Genomic DNA, 19516 nt, shown 5'->3' on the forward strand with positions numbered 1-19516 from the left:
GAATGGAGCACGATTTAATCCGGTGAATGGTACATGGCTAATGTATCTGCTAACAACAATTTTTAAGCGAAAAATAAAAAAAAATGTATTGATCAGTACCTAACAGGCCTGTCTCATGATGAAGAATCTTATGGATCGCTTCGACCGATGGATGTGAATCTAGCGAGGATCATGTTGTTCGGTCTGTCCTTTGCGATCAGCAATTAAAAATCTTTCTTGAAAGCAATTCTCCAATTCTATCAAAAAGCAACGACCTCTGTTTCGGAATACACCATATTAGCATCGACTGTAATATGTTTCATAAATAAAGCGAAGACAGTGCATTCACGTGATCTATTTTGATCTGGTGAGAACTGAACTTCACGAACAAAGCTCACTACGTGAAGAACACTATGCTTGCACGGAAAAGTATTCTCACACTTGGCTACAAAAGCTTCACATCTTTGAAGGCTTCGGCCAACGTTACGGGGTTCCAGCGGATTAGACTGATGTCAGCATCAGTCAAACCCGAGATGAACTGGGTCGAGTTCTTCCGTTTGAGAAAACAAAATAAAATGTTGAATACAGCAGCATCGATCTGTACTGCTGGATTGACTGCATTTGGAACGCTTGAGTATTTGGGAAACATTGAGATTGATGTCGAGAAGCCAATATTTGGTATTGATCCTTTCATGATTTTAGGTGGAGCTGTTGTTCTAAGTGGTGCTGTGGGGTACTTGTTTGGCCCTTTCATTGGCACTCCGTTGTTCAATTTGACTCGCAGCGCTATCTTGCCTCTGTTCAAAAACAAAGAAGAGCAGTTCTTACGCAGAATCAAACGCTACAGAGTAGATCCATCTTCGCAGTCCTTCTCCAACCCTGTTCCAGATTACTACGGTGAAAGAATTTATTCCTTGAAAACCTACAAGCAATGGCTCAGGGATTGCAATGCTTACAAGAGAAAAGCAAAGGAATTCATTTGAACCCGCGTTTTGAGACACCATTATCAGACATCCCTCTGGCACACCGGAGTAGTATCTGAGCACCTTGTATAAAAAGAATCAATTTGAACAAAACTTCTCTTCACGACAAAAACCATAGGATAATTAATTGTTTACCTGCAAAGGTATTTGTATAGAAGCACCATGAACTTGACCGATGGCTTGAATGGACGACTATTTGGTTCCTAAAGCCAGAAATTTTATTAAGCAAAAATCAAGGCCTAGGAGTATTACGGATCAAGAGCACAGAAATGCGGTGGTTTCCATGGCCGTTTGACTGCGATATTTGGTGGAGTCACCCAAGGTCTTTTAGAGGAGAAACGATCGCCCCTCACTCTATTGAAGTCCATGGAGTCCGAGATTCCGAATTTCAATTCCCGCGACACTCAACTCGGTCAACTCCGAATTGATGATTTTTTGGAAATTATCTTCGCCTACGTCGCGGAGCTCCATCAAAGATCTGGAGGGTGCTGTGAGAAATCACGCTTTTTCTTCCAGTGGCCATGGCACCTCATGAACGAGTTTTGGGACTGCTGTGTATGTTCAACCTGTATATATTCAGTACAAAAAACATCCGTACATCGCGGCAAAACTCCGGGTTGTCCAATCAGAACGCACCCTATATCTGTTATAGACCCAAGTAGCAATAGCTAACTTCAGAATTTCTCTGATTCCTGTAACAACGATAAAAAACTGGCTTTCTAGCTTGAATTCTTTAAATTCACGTAGAGACACATGGCACTTTTACCATCCCGGAGAAGTCGGAACAACCGAACTGCAAGTGACAAAATGGCCACAGAGTGCAGCACAGTCAATCCCTTTATATAAGGCGCTCATTCTTTTTTACCAGTTAGCAAAAAGTACCCAATCAACCCCTGGGTTTTCTTAACTCTTTTTGAACCACATAATACAACCTTCAGTATTTAGCTGTCTGCCATGCTCAGAGCTTTCAGACATTTAAATTACGCTCGAGGCAGTTATGCCCACGCTTTTAAGGCTCAGGCTCAAGCCCATGCCAGGAGCAGTGTTCGTTCCTCTGGCGCCATTGCCATTGGGTCTGCTCGGAGCTTGGCCACTGACACCTTTGCCCTTTCGAACAATTCCAACTACATTGAGGAGATGTATGAAGCCTGGCGTCAGGACCCTAAGTCTGTCCATGTTTCGTGGGATGCCTACTTCAAAAATTTGGATGCTGGTGTTTCGCCATCTGCTGCTTTCTCGGCTCCGCCCACTTTGATTCCTTCTCCAGCTGGTGGTGCAGGCGTTGGTTTTAATCCAGGTGCCGGTGGACATAGCGAGGATGTCGTCACTCATTTGAAGGTACAACTTCTAGTTCGTGCATATCAAGTGCGTGGTCACCAGAAAGCCAGAATCGATCCTTTGGGCATTTCCTATGGTGATCAGCTGGATGTTCCTAAAGAGTTGACTTTGGAACACTATGGATTCACTGAGAGCGACATGGACAAGTCCATCACTCTTGGTCCTGGAATCTTACCGCGTTTCGTCGAAAATGGTAAGAAATCGTTGAAATTGCGTGAAATCGTCGATGCTTGTGAGCGCTTGTATTGCTCATCTTATGGTGTCGAGTATATTCATATCCCTTCCAAGGAGCAGTGTGACTGGTTGAGGGAAAGAATAGAGATTCCTCAACCTTTCAAATACTCTTCGGATGAGAAGAGGCAAATTTTGGATCGTTTAATTTGGTCGTGCTCTTTCGAGTCTTTCTTGGCGACCAAGTTTCCTAACGATAAAAGATTTGGTCTTGAAGGTGCGGAAGCCGTTGTTCCTGGAATGAAAGCCATGATTGATACTTCAGTTGAACATGGAATTGAGGACATTGTCATTGGAATGCCGCATAGAGGAAGATTAAACATGTTGTCGAACGTTGTTAGAAAACCAAATGAATCCATCTTTTTCGAGTTTACTGGTTCGAAGGAGTTTGACGAGGGATCGGGCGACGTCAAATACCACTTGGGTATGAATTACAAAAGACCTACAACTTCCGGTAAACATGTGAACTTATCCCTTGTGGCAAATCCTTCGCATTTAGAAGCCGAGGATGGTGTTGTTTTGGGTAAAACTAGAGCGATTCAGGAATACAAGGCTGATACAGGTGAATTCAAGAAAGCCATGGGTGTCTTGTTGCATGGTGATGCCGCATTTTCCGGTCAGGGTGTTGTCTACGAAACTATGGGCTTTGCCAATTTGCCAGCATACTCTACAGGTGGTACTATTCACATCATCATAAACAATCAGATTGGTTTCACCACTGATCCACGTTTTGCCAGATCCACCTTGTATCCCTCCGATATCGCCAAGTCCATCAATGCTCCAATTTTCCATGTGAACGCAGACGATATCGAGGCTCTTACTTTTGTGTTCAATTTGGCAGCTGACTGGAGAGCTACCTTCCACTCCGATGTGATCATCGATGTCGTTGGTTACAGAAAGCACGGTCATAATGAAACCGATCAGCCTTCTTTCACCCAACCATTGATGTATAAGAAGATTGCGGAGAAGAGGTCTGTGCTCGACTATTACGTCGATAAGTTAATTTCGGAGGGAACATTCACGAAAGAAGACATCGATGAGCATAAGAAGTGGGTCTGGAATCTTTTGGATGAGTCATTCGGTAAGTCCAAGGAGTACCAGCCAACGTCGAGGGAATGGTTAACAACTCCATGGGAGGATTTCAAATCTCCAAAAGAATTGGCCACAGAGATCTTGCCTCATTTACCAACTGCTGTTGATGCCGAAACATTGAAGAGTATTGGAAAACATATCTCGGAGACCCCTAAGGGATTTGAGGTCCACAGAAATTTGAAGCGTATTCTCAACACGAGAAAGAAGACCGTTGAAACTGGTGAGGGAATAGACTGGGCCACAGGTGAAGCTTTGGCTTTCGGGTCTCTCTGTCTCGAGGGCTACCATGTCAGAGTTTCTGGCCAAGATGTTGAGAGAGGTACATTCTCACAGCGTCATTCCGTTTTGCACGATCAGGAGTCGGAGAAGGTTTACACTCCACTCAATACTTTATCCGAGGAGCAAGGTCCCTTCGTGATCTCTAATTCCTCTTTATCGGAGTACGGAGTGATGAGTTTCGAATACGGTTACTCGCTTTTCTCTCCTGATGCCCTCGTCCAGTGGGAAGCCCAATTTGGTGATTTTGCCAACACCGCGCAGGTTGTGGTTGATCAATTTATTTCGGGAGCTGAATCAAAATGGAAGCAAAGATCAGGATTAGTTTTGTCTTTACCTCACGGTTACGATGGACAGGGTCCCGAGCACTCTTCAGGAAGAATTGAAAGGTATTTGCAGATGTGTAATGAGGACCAACGTTACTTCCCTTCAGAAGACAAATTGGAAAGACAGCACCAGGATTGTAACATGCAAGTTGCTTACCCTACAACCCCAGCTAATCTCTTCCATTTGTTGAGACGCCAGATGCATAGACAATTCAGAAAGCCTTTGGTCTTGTTTTTCTCAAAGCAGTTGTTGAGACATCCCTTGGCCAAGTCTGAATTAACGGAGTTTACTGGAGACTCGCACTTCGAATGGATCATCGATGACCGTGAGTTGGGTAAAAGCATCCACGACAGAGATGGCATTGAGCGCATAGTACTCTGCTCGGGTCAAGTTTACACCGCTTTGCATAAGAAGCGTGCCTCTCTTGAGGACAAGAGTACGGCCATCATCAAAATTGAGCAATTGCATCCATTCCCTTTTGCCCAATTGCGTGATACTTTGAACAAATATCCAAACGTTCAAGATTTGGTCTTTTGCCAGGAGGAGCCTTTGAACATGGGATCTTACTCATATGTTGCACCTCGTATGGTGACCACGTTAGAAAACACCGAGAAGCATGCTGGATTGGTGATGCGCTACGCAGGAAGAGATCCTTCAGCTTCCATTGCTGCCGGTTCCAAAGCGATGCACAACGCCGAGGAGGAGGCCTTCTTGAAAGAAGTCTTTCAGGAATCTTGAGGAGCTCTTCAATATATTGTGACTTTGGTAAAGAACTGTAGTTTTTTATTATCAAGTTTTTTTTTTTGTTTTGTTTTTTTCTTTTTTGGCTTTTCTCTTTGATGTCTCACCGATACGGTATATTGCTCTTACGCGAATTAGAGACCTGACTTAATGCTTTTACTGGGGTATGCCTTCTTATTTGTGGTATAGAGACCAAAAACCATTGAAGCTTGGGGATGTCAACAGATACACAATTCATTATACTACCGACGATCAATCTCTTACTGAAATATATCTAAGGGTTAAAAATTTGGAGAAAACACCACTTCGAGCAATACATCTTTTGAATGGCCCCTTCATTCTCTACGCTCATGTCGTCCCGTTTAGATACCACCATAAAAGTGAGTTTGTTCCCGAGGACTCTAGAAGAAATTCTGAAGTCGTGTTCAAAAATGCCATCAAACCTGGACAGACATTCAACGTGAAATTGTATTTGAATGAAAACAGTTTAGAGACGACGCATGCAGATGGAAAAAAGACTTATTGCTGGTCCTGCGATATCATTTCACAAATAATTCTAAACAGAAAAGCTTCTGTGCTCTACGATTTCATGATCGGCGATGACTTGTTTAGTATGCGAAGGCTCAATCGCTCTGTCATCACTTCTTTGACAAAAGGAGATTTCACTGGGACCTCTAGTGAAACACCAGATGAGGATGGCTCTTCTGACACTTTTGGAGTATCAAAAAACCCCGATCTTCAAGTAGTTAGCAGTCATACAGACGATTTATGGACCCAGATACCGAAGACGCCGAGCTCACCAATTCACCTTGTTGTTATAACTCATGGAGTCTTCTCAAACTTGACTGCCGATATGCTCTATTTGAGGGACCAACTATCAACACTAGATGAAAATGTAGTAGTTACAGGCTACAGAGGAAATGCGGGAAGGACGGAGAAGGGAATACACAAGCTTGGTGTAGGGGTATCATTCTTCGTCACGAGCCTCATCGATGAGTTTAGCGCCAAAAAGTGGGAGATTAATAAAATCAGTTTTGTTGCCCATTCGCTCGGTGGGCCCGTTCAACTCTACGCTTTGAAGCACATCTTGCAGGTCAAAGGTGAAGATTACTTCAAATCGAGAAATATCCTGTTGGAACATTTCGTTTGTATAGCTAGTCCAATGCTTGGAGTATTGAGTGAAATGAGCTTTTGGATCTCATGGTTTTTAGATCTCGGCACCTTGGGAAAAACGGGTCGAGACCTAACATTACTGAAAAAATTACCGCTGTTTGTGAATACTAATTCAAAAAGCGAGAAGTTCAAGCCAGTTTTGGAGTCTTTGCCTGATGCGCTTGTTCAGACCCTTCTCAAACAATTCAAGCTGAGAACTGTCTATGCTAACGCATTCAACGATGGGATTGTTCCTCTAAGAACAAGTTCCCTTTTATACCTAGATTGGGCCGCAATGGGTGATGTTTCACAGTTGAAGGACCACCCCGAATATATGCGAAAAAGATCCATAGATGATGACCAGAGTCTGGCGACAGTGGAGACAAACGCACTGGGCCATGACGTTGGCGCAGTGCCGTATGGAACATCAACGCCAAATCCAAACGTCTCAGGTCAAACCTCTCATGATGATTCAGAGCCTTCAAAATCACGAACTTCCAACAACGATCAGTCCCCGGCTGTCGATCTATTTCATCGGAAACGAATATCGCGAAAGACCGTCTTATATTCAAAAATTTCGGCGAAAGGCACCGACACATCATTCCATGATGATCTTGATGGTGATCTGGAAAGCGACGAGGAAAAATCGGTGCAATACAATATACCCCCGAAGGCCTCCGCTGTTGAATCCGCTCTCAGTACCATGATCTGTCCAGTACCGTCGCAAAAATTCATCTTGCGGCCTCAAGATCGTACCCTGGTGATATTCCATGATCGATTCTACCATTTCAATAATATACCCGAAGATTCATCGTCTAGTGTCGGTCCATTCAAACGTTTGTTTAGATCAAAAGAGTGGAAACTTGAAAAACAGGTAAAGATCGCACAGAAGTACCACGCAGATGGTATTAATTGGAGAAAGGTTCTAGTGTACTTACCTCCCGACGCTCATAACAATATAGTCGTTAGACGAAGGTTCGCCAATGGCTACGGTTGGGGAGTTATAGATCACCTAAGAGATCAAATATTCGAGGATCTGCGACTAATTGCGAAAATGTGATATATCATGTCAAAGCTATTATTCATATACTAACGCTTCAAGTAATTGTAATGAGCCACCTTTTGTCCATTCGTTACTCAATCTTTTCTTAAGAATACTTCTCTTTCAAAAAGCTGAAGATCCCCACAAAGCGAAACTTCCTGATAAGAGCTCTCTCAACAATGAATCTGGGGCACCAACACAATAAATAACCCAAGAACGTTGCCATGTGCCCTCTGTAAACATTGAGTCTTCCATCGCATGTCGCATTCTCAAAGTCGTTGACAACCTTTTTTGCGTAAACTTCAGGTTCCATTGGCTTGTTCTTCACAGCCATGGCTCTTCTTTCTTCCAACGACTCATCGATACCGGGCACGTTGTAGATGGATGATTCCGGTAGAGGCCTGGTATCCTGAATCGCCGTTTTTACCCCTCCAGTAACAATATTTATAACTTTCACATCAAAAGGTTTCAATTCGAGTCTCAAAACGGCAGCAAATTGATGAATGGCACTTTTAGTGGACGAGTAAATGGAAGAAAATGGAAAAGGTATCAAGCCACTGACGGAGCCCGTGAAGCCAACAGTTCCTTTCGCATTGATCAAAAGCGGTGCCAACTCCCTTGTCAAGCGAATCGGGCCAAACACATTAACTTCGAAGCATTGTTTAAACTGCTCGTCGGTTACGTCTATGGCGGGAAATGTACAAGATTGGCCAGCATTATTGAATAATACATCCAAATAACCATCGGTCTCTCTCATTATGAACTGCTTTCCCTTTACGACGCTATCTATATCAGACACGTCCATCTTGAAAGTTGTGACACCCTGGCGCTCAAGCTCCACCATGGGTTCGAGTCTCCGGGCGCAAGCAAATGTGCGATAGCCCCGTCTTTGAAATTCAAGAGCAGTGGAGAATCCAATGCCAGACAGAGCGCCTGTTACAAGCGCAGTCTTTTGGCGCGTTATTTGGTCAGTCATGTCGTTCTTTTTCAAGAATTGTGTTGCTTAAATATACCAGTGTATAATTTCCCCCGCGCATCCTTGTGATCGTTATCTCCGGCTCTCCTTCGCACCGGCCCGTCCATCATATGAGTTCCCGCGCTATCATTGACACACAGTGCCTTCATCATACAAAAAATCAAAACCTCAATATGTCAATCCCTAGCTCAACATCACGTTAGCTTTAAACCCCTGAGTTTGAACATAAATGTGCCGTGACAAGTTCACCTGGTATTTGATCCTATTTCCTCCATGATCTTGTCTTTGTTAAAATAATGCATAAATTTCTTCATTTTGGCTCCATCGTCCTTCTCAATGTGAAGCACAGGCACGTCGTAGCAGTATAAATCAAAAGCCTCTGAATTTTCTGGATCGAGAATGTTGATCACTTTCAAGCTAACATTATTTGTCGCATTCGTTTCTATAGCATCATGCAAAATCGTAGCAGCATTTTTGCAAAGTTGGCATCCGTCTTTAGTGAAAAACGTTAATCTGAACCGCCTAGGCTGGTGGAGGGTGGAACACCATCTACTTGCAATCACTCTAGGTGCGATCATAAGATTAAAATTGAGTTGATGGAGTCTGAGTATAATTCCATTGGATTATGTTAATATCTTACCTTTCCTGTATATTGTATAATCGTCACCCAATTACTACCTCCGATTACGAGAAGAAGGAGGCAATTGATAAAAAAAAATAGTCTGATTCGACTATTTGCTTGGTTTCGTTGACTCGAGACATCCACTTACGGCCGGTGGAGAATACGTCAAAAATACATATTAGTCCCTGCATATACTTCATTTGAATGGCCCAGAATCCATTTTTGGATGCCAATGCAGTTTATACCTTTCCTCCTCCTTGCCGTCGGAGCTGCTTCCAATGTGTTACAGGTGTCCGATACAACATTCAATGAAATCGTATTATCATCTGGTGTGACAACTTTGGTTGACTTTTATGCCACTTGGTGTAGGCATTGTAAAAATTTGATGCCAGTAATGGAGGAATTGGGCAATGAATTTTCGGAAAGTACCAATATCCAAATTGTCAAAATTGACGGTGACGGCGATGGGAAACGTATGCGGAAAAAGTATAAAGTTGCAGGGTACCCCACACTATTGCTTTTTACTGACTCACTGTCTCATCCCATTACTTACAACGGTCTGCGAGACCAGGAGTCATTGAGTAACTTCATTAAACTCGCTTCCAGGGCTGCAGACAAACAGTATATGAAAGGCGATGAAAACTCCCAAAGATCTGTGATGTATTTGAGCGAGGGAGATCTTGATTTGCTAGAAAACATTGCATCAAACAAAAAGCTCGTCTTAGTACAGCACAAGCAGATTCTGTCTGACTCCCTCCTGAGTTCATGGAACGAACTTGCCCAAGTCTTCGGAAATAATGCTGATAGTGTAAAGTTTGTTGAACTTCATATTACCGATCCAGGTGTACTTAGTCTGAGTTTTGATGTCTCAGATTTACCAGTGATCATTGAAGTCGAGTCTGATGCTCTTGAAAATTCACCATATGTGCAGCAAGTGAAGAAAGATAACATTTTTGGCCTCGTCGAACAAATCTTAAGCAAATCAGAAAATGGAGATGTTCTTTCTGATAGAAATGCTGGAAGGCTTTTGTTCGTAGACAAGCGAATCAGATTTGAGAATACCGACGATGGCGAAAATCTTCTCAGAGATATTGTCCTGATGCTTGACTACCAAAGTGCCGAGGCTAAGGTTTTGTTTGATAGATACAATGTGGAGTATGGTGCTGATTTATCGATGCTTCCATATTACCAAAAAATCGTGGCGAAGATCCTTGCAAATGATGAATCATGGTTGAAAACTGAGTCAGATCGCTTGCAACTGATGCTTGGTAGCTTGGATATGATGACAAAAAGTGACGGTCTCTACGCCATGAAGAGAGCCAACATTTTGAAGGCAAGTATAGTAGGAAGAAGATTATAAAAATTCTATAAATTCTAAAACAATATCTTATCACCAGTCAATAGGCTGAAACTTCTGTATCTGTCTCACCTTGTCGGGCCAAACTCTGCCATCATTCACGACACACTCATCTATTATTGGTACGACGTTGCTGGGCTTACATCTCGCTAGCCAGATGTTTTTCCCTGATCTCTTGATGTAGATTATGACATTAGCAGCGTACTTGTGGCCCCCAATATGATTCACATATGACACGGGAACCCCGCCCCTTCTCTCGTCGCCAAAATCTCTGTAGAGACCAATCTCTCTTAGATGAAGATCCATCTCTTTCTTCATTATAGGAGCTGTCACGCCACATTTTTTGTCTCGGGTTTTGTGAGAGCAAAGGAATATATAAGCTGAATTTGCATCAGGTACCACTTCGACGTTAGGGATTGAAGTCTGTAATGACGAAGGAATCTCTTCTGTATGAAGACTTCGGTACTCAACGAGTCGAGGCACTACCTCATTTAAAACTTGCGTCGTATCCTCGGCCTTTACGTTTTTAATCCAGACGAAGAAAGGTAAGAGGAGTAAGTCGCCCCTTTCACCATCCATATACTCCATATCCGATTCGAGCTTGAGTGATGAAAGTGAGCTCACAGTCACCTTCACTTTGCTCAGGGCGCCCAAATCTACGGAAGACTGTGCGGCCCATTCTTCGACACTTATCGCAAAGCGACCCGAGCCTTGGATAGCGTCATGAGGCCAATCAGATTTATTTGTTGGTATGACTATATGGAGACCATATGGCTTAGTTGTACCCCATAAGTCATCACTTGAAGCCTCCGACAAATTGATGGATGAGGGATATTTGGTGGTGCAAGAATCGCATTCTTGGTCACAACTAGAAACCTCAAATCCAAGATCTTGAATTTCTTGTTTATGGTCCGGTGATCTTTTATAGAAGTCGAATAATCCCATATTTTACGGGAAAAGTTCTGTTGTGTCGATGTTAGTTCCTGTGGCCTCGCTCTCGTGCGGCACACGGACTCGAGAGCCGCACACACACACAACGTCCCGGTGGACTTTAGTAGAACTGCAAACTACGACCTACAAGTACGAAGAATGGCTTATATAAAATCATTCAGGCCTTTATAAGAACATTCCAAATTCGTCATGGTATTAGTAGCGCATAGATACTCGCTCAGACTAATTCCACTTTTGAATTCAAACGCGGTTGTGTTTCGAAAGGCAGGTTGACTGACATATTCACCGGATATGTTGTCAAAGCTCATTTTCCGAACAGCCAAGTGGTAACTGACTGTTCTGATACCCCTCAAAAACACCTGTAGTATTTCACCATGCTCTACATTGCAGGTCACTGTGTTTGCTAGATTATTCGATCCACCCAAGGTTACTTTGGCCGTCAATTCCAAAGCTGGTAAAATGAGGGTTGGTGAAATCCCGACTGATAAAGTCGAAGAAAGCGACTGTTGAAATGCAAGCAGCATAGCCACTGATCCTCCTTCGCCAGCAAGCTCCTCGTGGCAATTTGAAATGGGCGTCACGTCTGATAGATGATCAACAATAGTTGCAAATACCTTGAACTCCAAAAAATCATTTACTTCAGAATCGTGTGAAGCAGTCTTCAAATTGGTACGGATGACTTCATGACTATCTAATGAGTTGGTATTTGCTTTCACTAAGAAGGAGTTGTTGGAATGAAGGTGAATTACAGTGGTGTCATTGATGGCAAGCAAAGCAGTTCGATTGTTTTTTAGACTTTCAAGCAGTTCCGCATGGATAATCTGACACTGATCAAAAGAATCTCTCTTATAGCCATCGCCAGCATGCGGCGAAAGGGGAATTGTGGATGCAAGAGAGCAGAATGAAAGGCATAGCCAGACATAAGAAATGAATTTTTCATAAGGCATTCCTTTTAAGAATTGGTCACTACCCGTAGATGATGGCACAGAACTTGCTTTAAATATCTCAGAAATGGTCGCTTTACGAGGAGAGACTTACTCTTCAGAAATTTTGAGTGATCATTTTGTCTGCTAGAATTTTCTTATCCTCTAGAATTTCCTCTTATGTTAGGTTTTTTTTTTTTTTTTTTTTTCTTTTTTTTTAATTTTTATATTCTTTTGCCAAGTGAACTGAAACGGAAAGCAAAACCTAGATTTTTTTAAAAAAAGGGTTTCCATCGTCTCCTTCTCATCCACTGACCCTTCTGAAGAAGCTGGAAGGCTATGGTGTACAGGCGATATCAACACGCTTTTTATCCCAAAAGCCGGCAAAAACCAGACTTTATGGGAAATAAGCCCAAGCGTATCACAGATGAACCGAGCAGGACGATTTAACAAAAAAAAAAAAAAAATTGAGTTCGATTGTCTCGGTTAAAAAGAACCGTCTCAGTTCCACGTCAGCAAGGAAATTATTATCACGCGCATACATACGAAATCATCGCAAAAGGTCCTCAAGCAAGTTCTGGCGCGTGTCATCAATCCGAGTTGCCCATTTTGACAAGATAACATCTTTTATGGCCGGGTGTTATGATTCTGCTAGAAACGTTACCCGCCAATGACGATCAAACCCGAAAAGTTCTTTCGAGAGTGCCTGAGTCACCGAGCCGAAAGAACGATAATCCCTTGACTCCGACCTCAAGGTCCCTTCGTGGTGCTCCATCAGATGTTTCGGAGACTGGTACTGGAGATACGGTTCCAAGCTCCATAGCTGATGAGGCTCTCCCCCAGACAGATTCTTTCCACACCCTAACTAACAAATCCCTCAATGACCATAATACTACTCTAGATACTGGAGTGGTGCAGCAAACAGAGAAAAGAACATCAAAACCTATCGAGGATGAAAGTGTGGATCCGAAGGCTGTAATTATTCGTGCAATTGGCCCTCTGGATGATTTGAACGGTTCATCGCCCATATTCAATTCCGAGCAACGGGATCAGAATAGATCAGGACTACAAAACTCTCGAATCAGTCCACTCAGAAGGCATACTTCACCGCAAACTCATAGGGATGCTGGATCTATTGCGGAACGACAAGGTGGATGCCCCTCCAAGGCCAAAATACTGCCAAACACCGATCACCAGGATACGCTGGATCAGAGCTATATTCGTGTGTCTGCAAGAGCAAATTCCACAGCCGACATTCCAAGACTTCGAACTGCCAATAAAGACTTTTTCGATGACGAGATAACCAGGATGAGGAATTCTATTATTGTTAAACGCAATATAAAAAAGAGGCAACAATTAGATCATACAGAAGATGAAAATGTGTTTTTGGGCAACAGAATCAGTGAGGGGCATGAAAATTTCGTGATGGCATATAATATGTTAACTGGTATCCGTGTCGCTGTATCGCGATGCTCGGGGATGATGAAAAAGATCCATGATGAAGATTTCAGAAGTACAAAGAAATTGACCTTCAACATGGATGGTAATGAATTGACACCATCTTCAAAATATGACTTCAAGTTCAAGGATTATTGCCCGGAAGTATTTCGTGATTTGAGATCTCTTTTTGGCGTAGATCCAGCTGACTACCTTATATCAATCACAGGAAAGTACATTCTTTCTGAGCTTGGATCGCCTGGAAAAAGTGGTTCTTTTTTCTATTATTCGAGAGACTTCAGATTTATCATCAAAACCATACATCATTCGGAACACAAGCAGTTGCGCAGGATTTTGAAGGACTATTATCATCATGTGAAAAGCAACCCAAATACGCTCATATCGCAATTCTATGGGCTACATCGTCTCAAGGTCAGAGGTAGTATTAAAAAAGTTCATTTCATCGTCATGAACAATCTATTTCCCCCTCATAGAGACATACATACAAAGTACGATTTGAAGGGCTCTACCTGGGGTAGATATACCAAGATTCCACCTGACAAAGAGGGCCTACTCGATTCCTCGCACACAACTTTGAAGGATCTTAATTGGCTTGAGCAAAAGGAGAAAATCATGTTTGGCCCAAAGAAACGCCGAATATTTTTAGAGCAGCTTCGTGCAGATGTCCAGTTCTTGAAGAATATCAATGCCATGGATTATTCTTTGCTTCTTGGAATCCACGATGTACAAAAGGGAAATTCCAATACTATCACCAACCTTTCGGTTTTCGACCCCAAATCTAACAGCAAGAATGATTTGATCAAGACTAATCCTAGAGACATTGATCGCGAAGCTGACCTACCTGCCCGAAACTTCCCTGGACGGTCCAAATATATTTTCTACGGACACGATGGCGGGATACGAGGAACAAATGAGGAGAACGAGCCCACGAGAGTCATCTATTACTTAGGCATCATCGACTGCTTAACTCATTACTCGATAAGGAAGAAGCTCGAAACTCTATTTAGATCTGTTGGTCAAAACCGAAGTACGATCTCTGCTGTTCCCGCAAAAGAATACGGTGATCGATTTTTCCAATTTATTCAGAAAAGCGTCTCAAATTTAAAAAGCAAAGAGGCCTAAATTAGATCACCTAATGTTTAATGAAAATGGTAGCTTCAGACAATCAGTGTAAAGCGCGAACTTAAAGTTATTGGCAGAGAAGTCCGCGAACAACAGAATTCAACAACATGTTGCGCAAGCTGGTCGCCCAATTGTTAATAACATGTCGGGCACTTGGAATTCATTCGTTATCCCCTTTGACTGGCTCTACGCGTATTGCTGGAGAAGCATCATCTGGAAGAGTCGAGCCTTATGTTGAGAGATTACCCAGTATCAAAACGAGCGACGATATACTGGTTAATATCTTTGGAAACCCCCCTTCAATGGCAACCGTTACAATTCCACCATCAATACCAATCAACATTCGAAAAAATTCGTTGGTGATCGTCCAAGGGAGCTTCCCTCGGCTAAAATCCAAAATTAAAGCATTGCTCCCTTTTAAATCCTTTTTATTTGATGGAAGAATACAACTATATGAAGAGTTAACGTCAACGGAGCCTACATCACTTATCGTTTCTGCGCAAACGAGCGGCATTTTTCAAAGGTATGTCGGAAAGTCTAGTCAAAGGTCATTTGCTTCATTGGAATTAAATGGTGTAACAGACTGGGCAATTTTACAAAAAGATTCTCTACAAGTCTATGGAGGACCCTCTTTAGTCGTCGATAAGCACAAGACCCCCAAAAACATATCCAGAGCTTTTGCTAGAGCGCTGGGGCTTTCCAAGAGACCTCGCACTGGATTGTCGACTCTTGGGAATCGTGGTTTCACATTCATTGGCGGGAGAGGTGTCGCTGCCTTGGCTGGTCACGGACAAGTTTTCGCCATTAAAGTGAAGGAAAACGAAGAAATTCTCGTAAACAAACACAACCTTTTGTCGATATCAGTCAATGGACCTCATGATTTGGAAAATTGCGTTGTGGGAAGAGAGGAGTCTCAACCCTCCATTACAGTGCAAAAAGTACGGAGGCCAAGTATGCTGCCAATTCGTAGCTTCAAGGACTTGACAACAAATCTAAGGTCCATTTCGGAAGTCATTTCATCAATCTGGCAAGTGGTTCGAATGAGAAGCAAGAATCTTACTTTTGGGAACTCAAATTTTGTCAATATCTGGGGACCAAGAACTATCTTGTTGCAGTCTGAGGCGTCGGGATTCTACCGTAATCTCAAGAAAGAAACCCTGATTGTTGATGCTTCTCACACATCTGATCATACACCCCAGGAAACTCTAGAACTGAAAGACTACTTGAATGTTGTCACTTGCAGGCCTGAATCCAAGCCTACAATCGAAAGTAGACTGTCTTTTACAAACTTGTAGACTGAATACATGACACATAAATATTACTCATTACATAGCTCTCTATTTTTCTTTCTCTGGTAAATGTTTAACGGCTGGAGCTCTCCGTGCTGCTGCCCTCCGTGCTAATCGGTGTAGAGCTATCCTTGCCATTGTAGGGGCGAGGATCTAAATGCACAGAATCCTCCCCCCCTCGTGTATAACTCGATCTGCCTCGGATTCGGAAGTGGAAATTTCCTATCCAAACCTGACGATATCTCGGGAAGCTTCAATCTCTTCCGTTTGTTGCGACTCCTTTTCCTTCTTTTTGACTCGCTAGACTCTGTGTTGGATGACAGCTCTGCGGCCGCAGCAGCGGCTCCTATATTTGTAAACTTTGACCCTTCACGCTCCAGCGGACTCATTTGAGCCAACTCAAGATCATGCTTCTTCATATTAGCAGTACTCAATTTCTGTACCGGAAGGTACTTGAGATGAGGAGGGTGTGATGTTTCCACAGGTGTCGGCGATTTACTGTCTTCCGAGTCTTTCATGTCTTGCTCTGGAATAGCGCTGGGCTTATGCTTAAAACTCCCTTTGCCCAAACCACTTGAGTCATCAGATCCAGAGCCGTCGTCAGTGTTCTTGCCGCTTCCACTATCAGTTGAACTTGATATTCCGGACGAGCTTTTTTCGTCAAGCGAGGCTCCCACGGATGTTGAAGCGGTCTGGGACTTGGATTTGAGAGACAAGTCTGTCGAAGAGCCAGACGTCTCGGAGTTGTTGAATGCATTCAACTCATTGTCTAACTTAGGTAGCTTTGAGCTACTAACAATAGACTGTGGATGGTCTGAAGCTGTTCCATTGTGACTCAACACAGCAGCCTCGTGAATTGAGTGTTTGCCATCTATCAGGGATTCCGCGTTCCTCGAGAAACCTAGCTTGTCTGGCGATGTCGGATAAGATCGTGGATGTATAAGACGATAAGGGAGTGACTGGTGGCTGTGAATGTAGGGGGGCGTTGCGGCAACTCGCATTTTGGTCCGGTCGGGGATACCACTTCCCGTGTCCATTACTCAGTGTGGAGAACTCGGTTTTTGGAGCATCCCCATCGTTAAGCGTCACGTTCGTCGCAGTCAAGTTCTGGGCATTTGTATTCTCCGGATTCGCCGAATACTTTGAAAGCACTCTATTGACAGCGACAAATAAGTCTGACCATTCGAAGACTTTGAGTCCCTTCTCGATATTTCTTGGACGGGGGTTTTCCATTGACATCAAACTTGAGAATAATCTGCGGCTTTCATTTGATGATTTTGTGACAGTATACGGCTTGAGAAACTGTAAATTTCGACGAACACGACTTTTTTCTTCGATAGAAAAGTGTTCTCCAACAAGAAACTCGAGCACTAAGATGACATCCACAGATGTAACAACGCACATATCTTTTTCTTTCCATTTGATGCATGATATAACTAAGGAATCGTCACTTGATGAGTATGAGAATGGCGATACCGGCTCTGCCAGAATCTTGAAAGTTGCGTATGACTCCCGATGCACCAAGAGACGTACAAGTCGTCTTTCCTCTTGCTCTTCTTCCTTGCACCAGTTCAGCTGCATTTGAGTAACCTCTGAACCAACGTCAAGCAGTATTGGAGTATTAACTATATCGAGATGCTGACGGATAAACTCAGAGGGAAGAGTGCTCGTCCTTATCAAATTGGGACATGTGAGCTTTGGTAAATTATCCATCTTTCTAAGGGGTTCTTTCAATAGGATGCTGAGTCGAATGGAAAATCTTTGAATAAGGCCAGAACTACTTGAGTTCAAGAGCAGGAAGTGGAGTTATATATGTCTCAAAAATATCAGCAAGAATATCAAAAGCAAAAATGCAATATGTCTCAGTTTGCTCGAACTAGGCATGCGCCTTATATAAAAGGTGTGGCAAGTGTGAGGTAACTAGCCCCTTATAATTGCTTGCGGCTAGTTAAAATTTTTCCTGTTGCTTCGCCACATCTTGTGGCGGGCCGCTCTGTATACGTCATTCCGGTATTTAATTATACTTGCTGCCGCGCGAGCTCTTAGTTGTGAGAAATTTGATGCAGAGCGACTTGTCTCACAAGTCGCGATTTCTGACTGGTTCGACGGTATTCCATAATGGTTGTTCTAGATCAATTAGCCACAAAGGCCGTCGTGCAAGACCAGCCTCTCAATAGGTCAAGAGATCAACGACCACATTCACAACGCTGACAAGAACCTCGATGCATACTAGGACAATTACAATAAACTCAAGATTTTCTTCTTGCGAATGCCCTAGTTGCTCTTTCAACATCTGTAGTAGATCTGATATAACCTCCAATCTTTGTTCAAGCAACTCTACCCTTTGATTGATTTCGAGATATCCTCTCGTCGCCTGGTAAATTGGCTCTAGATGCGGCTCTGCCCACATGAGTTCTGGAGAGTCGAGAACTGAGCCGTGCAAGTTTATATTAATGCGTAATATGAAGAGCTCCCCAATAGATTTCATAATTTCATCTCTGGTCATCTCGACCTTGCCAGTGTGCGCAATTTGTTGTGGAATATCTTGGGTATCCTCTATGGTGTTGTCGACGAGTTCCTCGAATAACGAAATTTTGACTGATTGTGCCAAAGCATGAGATATAGATAATTTGAGCATGTAGTTGGCATCATCACGGAGAGTTATGAAATCATTGTAGATCCGTGGTTGGTAGGACGTAGTGATGTAGTAATTAAACTCTTCTACTTGAACGTCCTCAGAGGAGAGCTTTTCACTTTCAAAGCGAGCCAAATCTTCCAAAAAAGCGAGTTCTTCTTTTCGCGTGTAGCACCACATTATCACGACGCCATATTCGAAGATAAAGATATCATTTCTTTTACCAAATTCGATTTCGCCACCATCATCAGCTAAGCGGATCATTTTTTTCCCTCCATCTTCTGAATCATTTCTCCAGTCTTTGTATGTAAATGGAGTGTATAAGCATTCGTCAAAGAGTTTCGGCATGGTGTTATGAATTCTCTTTCTGTCCTTGAGCCATCGAAGTAAATCCTTCATTTTGTATGACCCAGAAGTACAGTAAGCTGTTACTCTTGGTAATAAATCACGATGCAGCTTTCCAAGAATTTCGGCATCCTTCCTAGCTGGCTTATCGGTAATTCTGGTTACTTGCGAATATACACCCCCTCCTTGTGAAACATCACTCTTCAGGTCTTGATTCTCGTCAAAAGAGAGTAGCTCACTTTCAAGAGTCGGCGGGTCTTCCGGTAATAACTTAAGCTTCTGACTTGTCCTGCTGAGTCTCTGAAGGCCGAGTTTTGAGTTATTGCCAATTTTTGATGAAGTTTTCTGAGTGAGTCCTCCTTGACTTATGTTGACCTTCCTATTTTCTCTTTGACTCTCAGAAGGGCTTCGAATGAGGGGGGTCTGCTCTGAATGATTTTGCATGTTTATAGCTAGGTTGATCTTACCCCTGCTCTGTGCACCTGGCATTGCGCTGTGTACTGTATGTTGACCTTCGATGGTTTTAAACCGTCTTTCACTACCGTTCTGTCCCCGAATCGTTTTTTGGATTGATTTGAAGCTGCACAAGCAAGTCACAACACTTAATAACCTGGTTTCTGTGTTGAGTTGCGTAAGGCATATTTGCAAGCTAGCACTGCTAGAAACGATTCAGCTTT

General features: G+C 43.0%; 7 protein-coding genes across 7 annotated transcripts; 4 read left to right on the top strand and 3 right to left on the bottom strand.

Moving 5' to 3' along the window:
- Positions 1 to 392: 392 nt before the first annotated feature.
- Positions 393 to 962, top strand: PAM17 (Pam17p; the record flags this gene model as incomplete). The annotated part of the gene is made up of 1 exon (XM_024859231.1): positions 393 to 962. One exon carries the CDS (start codon positions 393 to 395, stop codon positions 960 to 962), a length of 570 nt encoding a protein of 189 aa, XP_024712533.1.
- Positions 963 to 1916: 954 nt separating this feature from the next.
- KGD1 (alpha-ketoglutarate dehydrogenase) lies at positions 1917 to 4964 on the top strand (the record flags this gene model as incomplete). Its single annotated transcript, XM_024859232.1, has 1 exon — positions 1917 to 4964. One exon carries the CDS (start codon positions 1917 to 1919, stop codon positions 4962 to 4964), a length of 3048 nt encoding a protein of 1015 aa, XP_024712534.1.
- Positions 4965 to 7267: 2303 nt separating this feature from the next.
- On the bottom strand, positions 7268 to 8005 carry AYR1 (acylglycerone-phosphate reductase; the record flags this gene model as incomplete). Its single annotated transcript, XM_024859233.1, has 1 exon — positions 7268 to 8005. The coding sequence occupies one exon, from the start codon at positions 8003 to 8005 to the stop codon at positions 7268 to 7270; it is 738 nt and encodes a 245-aa protein (XP_024712535.1).
- A 1148-nt stretch (positions 8006 to 9153) lies between these two features.
- C7M61_003902 (uncharacterized protein) lies at positions 9154 to 10119 on the top strand (the record flags this gene model as incomplete). The annotated part of the gene is made up of 1 exon (XM_024859234.1): positions 9154 to 10119. One exon carries the CDS (start codon positions 9154 to 9156, stop codon positions 10117 to 10119), a length of 966 nt encoding a protein of 321 aa, XP_024712536.1.
- Positions 10120 to 12632: 2513 nt separating this feature from the next.
- MSS4 (1-phosphatidylinositol-4-phosphate 5-kinase) lies at positions 12633 to 14570 on the top strand (the record flags this gene model as incomplete). Its single annotated transcript, XM_024859235.1, has 1 exon — positions 12633 to 14570. The coding sequence occupies one exon, from the start codon at positions 12633 to 12635 to the stop codon at positions 14568 to 14570; it is 1938 nt and encodes a 645-aa protein (XP_024712537.1).
- Positions 14571 to 15932: 1362 nt separating this feature from the next.
- On the bottom strand, positions 15933 to 17572 carry C7M61_003904 (uncharacterized protein; the record flags this gene model as incomplete). Its single annotated transcript, XM_024859236.1, has 3 exons — positions 15933 to 15969; positions 16220 to 16760; positions 16900 to 17572. The coding sequence occupies 3 exons, from the start codon at positions 17570 to 17572 to the stop codon at positions 15933 to 15935; spliced, it is 1251 nt and encodes a 416-aa protein (XP_024712538.1).
- Positions 17573 to 18029: 457 nt separating this feature from the next.
- Positions 18030 to 19328, bottom strand: C7M61_003905 (uncharacterized protein; the record flags this gene model as incomplete). Its single annotated transcript, XM_024859237.1, has 1 exon — positions 18030 to 19328. The coding sequence occupies one exon, from the start codon at positions 19326 to 19328 to the stop codon at positions 18030 to 18032; it is 1299 nt and encodes a 432-aa protein (XP_024712539.1).
- Between the last annotated feature and the right edge of the window lie 188 nt (positions 19329 to 19516).

The sequence above is a fragment of the Candidozyma pseudohaemuli genome, assembly GCF_003013735.1.
Source record: "Candidozyma pseudohaemuli strain B12108 chromosome Unknown scaffold00011, whole genome shotgun sequence".
In the NCBI taxonomy this organism is placed as follows: domain Eukaryota; kingdom Fungi; phylum Ascomycota; class Pichiomycetes; order Serinales; family Metschnikowiaceae; genus Candidozyma; species Candidozyma pseudohaemuli.